Source organism: Lucilia sericata, unplaced genomic scaffold, assembly GCF_015586225.1.
Source record: "Lucilia sericata isolate MDLA Ls3-8-SP2 unplaced genomic scaffold, ASM1558622v1 Contig000463F_arrow, whole genome shotgun sequence".
Lineage (NCBI taxonomy): Eukaryota > Metazoa > Arthropoda > Insecta > Diptera > Calliphoridae > Lucilia > Lucilia sericata.
This window is the reverse complement of record NW_023994478.1, coordinates 174,105-177,503: the sequence shown is the minus strand read 5'-3', so window position 1 is coordinate 177,503 and position 3,399 is coordinate 174,105. Positions and strand designations below refer to the sequence as shown.

At 29.3% G+C, this 3,399-nt stretch overlaps 1 protein-coding gene across 1 annotated transcript; it reads right to left on the bottom strand.

Moving 5' to 3' along the window:
* Positions 1-1,923: 1,923 nt before the first annotated feature.
* Positions 1,924-3,018, bottom strand: LOC119605199. Its single transcript, XM_037958160.1, has one exon. The coding sequence runs from the start codon at positions 3,016-3,018 to the stop codon at positions 1,924-1,926; it is 1,095 nt and encodes a 364-aa protein (XP_037814088.1).
* Between the last annotated feature and the right edge of the window lie 381 nt (positions 3,019-3,399).

Below are 3,399 nucleotides of genomic sequence, written 5' to 3'. Positions count from 1 at the left end.
TGTCAGGTTTATAACTCATACTTCCAAGATTTTTTCGAAAAAAATATATATGAGAATGTATGAAATGAATTGAGAGATATATTCAAATCCGTAAGTTTGTAATTCTGGAATAAATTGTCAATAATATTTTCGAAATTTATGTATTTTTTTTTAATAAAAAAAAAAACGTGACAACAAAATTACTAAAAATTTGGTAAAAATAAAAAGAACAGAAAGTAGGATGAGAAAGTCTTAATTATATATTATTGATTTTTTTCAATACTTATTTTCAATAAATTAACAAGAACTCCTGAAGGATGATAAAAATTAAAACCTCTTTATTTCGTATAGGAAAAAATAAAATTTGTTAATTAACCGTCATACATAGCCTTTTCCAAAATTATATGTTTCATTCCATGAGCAAACAAAAAGTATTAGTTTGTAAAATAGCGTACTGAACGTATTTGTAAAAATATATGAAATCTCTTGAATTATTTCTATCACCTCGAATTTAAAAAAGCATTGGGTTCCAGAAAAATATTTTAGAATACAACATTTTAAAGTATTCACTTGTATTGGCGTAATTTTAAGTTATTTATCTTCATGAATCTTTTTATTTTGAATTACAGTGTAAATTATTACATTTCTCATATTTCTTCTTGCTTGTGTTTGGGTAGACATTTAATTCTGATTTTTTCCGGTTAAACCTATTTCCAATATAAATCTTTTTTGCAAAAATTTGTCTTTTTTTGTTTATATACTAAAATTGCAAAAAAAGCTAAAAATGCTAAAAATATTTTATAAAATTCTAAATAAAATGCCAAATGCTAAATTAAAATTTTACAGCTAAATCAAAATAAAAAATGCTAAATCTAGCTGCAAAAATGCCAAAATGGTCACACTGTCGAAGAGTTAACACTATTTTAATGGCACTGAATAGTAAACATAAAATTAATGGAAATCGATTTGGGGAATATACATCTGAAATTTCTAAATTACTTGTATCTCTGTATCCATGGAGGGAACTAACACCAACAGTACACAAAGTATTGTGTCATGGTCAAATAATAATTGAATCGAATATTCTTCCACTTGGAGAGTTAACAGAAGAAGCCCAGGAAGCGAGGAATCGAGATTTTAAGCATGTTCAACTATTCAGCTCAAGAAAATGCTCCAGGCAATCACAGAATGAAGATATTTTTAATAGTTTACTTCTATCTTCTGATCCTGTTCTTTCAACTATGCGAAAAAGATGGATTTGTTATGAAACTCTATCATCTCAAAACAAGGAAGATTTAAAGGACTTATATTACCTTCTGGATATGTATACCGATATGACAGATTATTTTATAGAAAATAAGTAGTGTTAGGAATTAACTATATAAGTAGGTTGTAAGAATTAATTCTATTATGTTTAAGATAAACAGTTCAAATAAAAAAAGCTATTATACTAACTAATGATATTGTATTAAATTGTGTTTTATATTTCGGTGGGCGGGAAAGGTGGTTTGTGTGGGGTGATTTAGGTGTTGTTGTGCGTGGCTCATAATAAAATTATAATTTTTTTATTGTATATACAATGTTATAGTCTTTAATAAAATAATTAACTAAATAATTTTTAAAAATTGTCCAAATATTTTATTCAACACCAAATGTTACTAAAATATGAAAAAGATGAAATTAAAGGACACAGGTTTAAATGAACATATTTTTGAATGTAATTGAGATATTGGCTTGAAATTTTTTGTAAAGGGTCGAGAATTTCCATATCTAACTAAAAAAATTATATTAAGGGATAAATATGGACTAAATTGTTGTATCTATCTGCGACCCTATTAAAATTTTGATATAAATCATAGTTTTAGAAATTTAACAAATATGTAATATAAGACAAAATCTTTATTTATAAACAAAACTCAATGAAATTTTCAACGCTTGTTAAATTTACGTAGTGCTAAAACCACACCGGAATGCATATTGCAATTGATAAATATTATCAATGACCGAGTGAAGCATCTGACTGTTAATGAGATGCTCAACAACTTTAGACAGCGCTGGTAAAATAGAGATGGGTCTAAGATCATCAGGAGTATTCACAGTTTTAGATTTAGGAATGGGTACAACACGTGCAGTTTTCCAAGAGACTGGAAATCTGGATGTTAAGAAAATGTAATTAATCAAATCAAGTAATAATATAGAAACATGAGGAAAAATAAGTTTGAGAAATTTGATAGGAATACAGTCAGGACCAATTGAACCAGACTTCACCTTACTCAGGGCCTCAGCAACCTCTAATTCATCCACACAGCGGAATGAAAAAGTGTTATTATAATTATGAACATTATCAAGATTATATTCAACATTATTATTAGAATCATGACCTCCTGCAAAAAATTCGTTTAAACTATCAACATCACCATCCCATGTCATATTATTACTATCTCCAGCACATCCCGAATTCCGTAGAACACGCCATAAGCCAGCCGTATCAAGTCCACCAAAAAGTTGCAAAAAATACTTCCTCTTTTCTCTCCTAATAACACTTTTAGCCTTATTACGAAGTCTACAGTACATACTCCAGTTTTCAATAGAACGATCAGACCGATATGTAGCATAAGCCATATCTCTTAAAGATCTAGCCACAGATATAGCATGAGAATTCATCCAAGAATCACAATTAACCCAGATACGCTTCTTTACAATCGGAACATATGCAAAAAGATCAGCAACAAGAGAGGAGAAATAGTCACACTTAATATCAACACAAGTAGAGTTAAGTAAAGGATCACAATTAAAATTAGAAAGACATGAAAATATTCCGTTCCAATCTATGTTGTTATAGTCCCTATATTCAATATATTTTCTATGTGATGTGGTATTAAAATTGAAGGAACCAAATATTAGGGCATGATCCGATATTGATTGGCACTGAACCTGATGAGAAACGACATTACAAGAGGCATCACTAAGCAAAAAGTAATCCAGCAAGGACGTAGAATCATTAGCTACATCATAGTGAGTTGGTCTAGAGTTATGCATTATAGACAGATTAGACCGAACACAAAAAGATCTCATAATACTAGATCTAGAAATGTTAAACAGATTACAATTAAAATCATCAACAATACAATAATATTTAAATATTTAGAAAAGAGGCTACGATGACAATCATCAAAAACACTAAGATCACCACCAGGAAGGTATACAACTCCAAATAATATTTTCATATTAGCAAAATACAATTCAATAAAAAGAGATTCACACATTCCAGCAACAAACCCCCTAAAAACTGATTTAAACCTTAGCCTATTAGAAACAAATATCCCCACACCACCACCTCTAGAAGGACGATCATTCCTACAAAAAACATAGCCAGGAATATTAATAGCACGGTCAGAAACAGTTACATCAAGCCAAGTC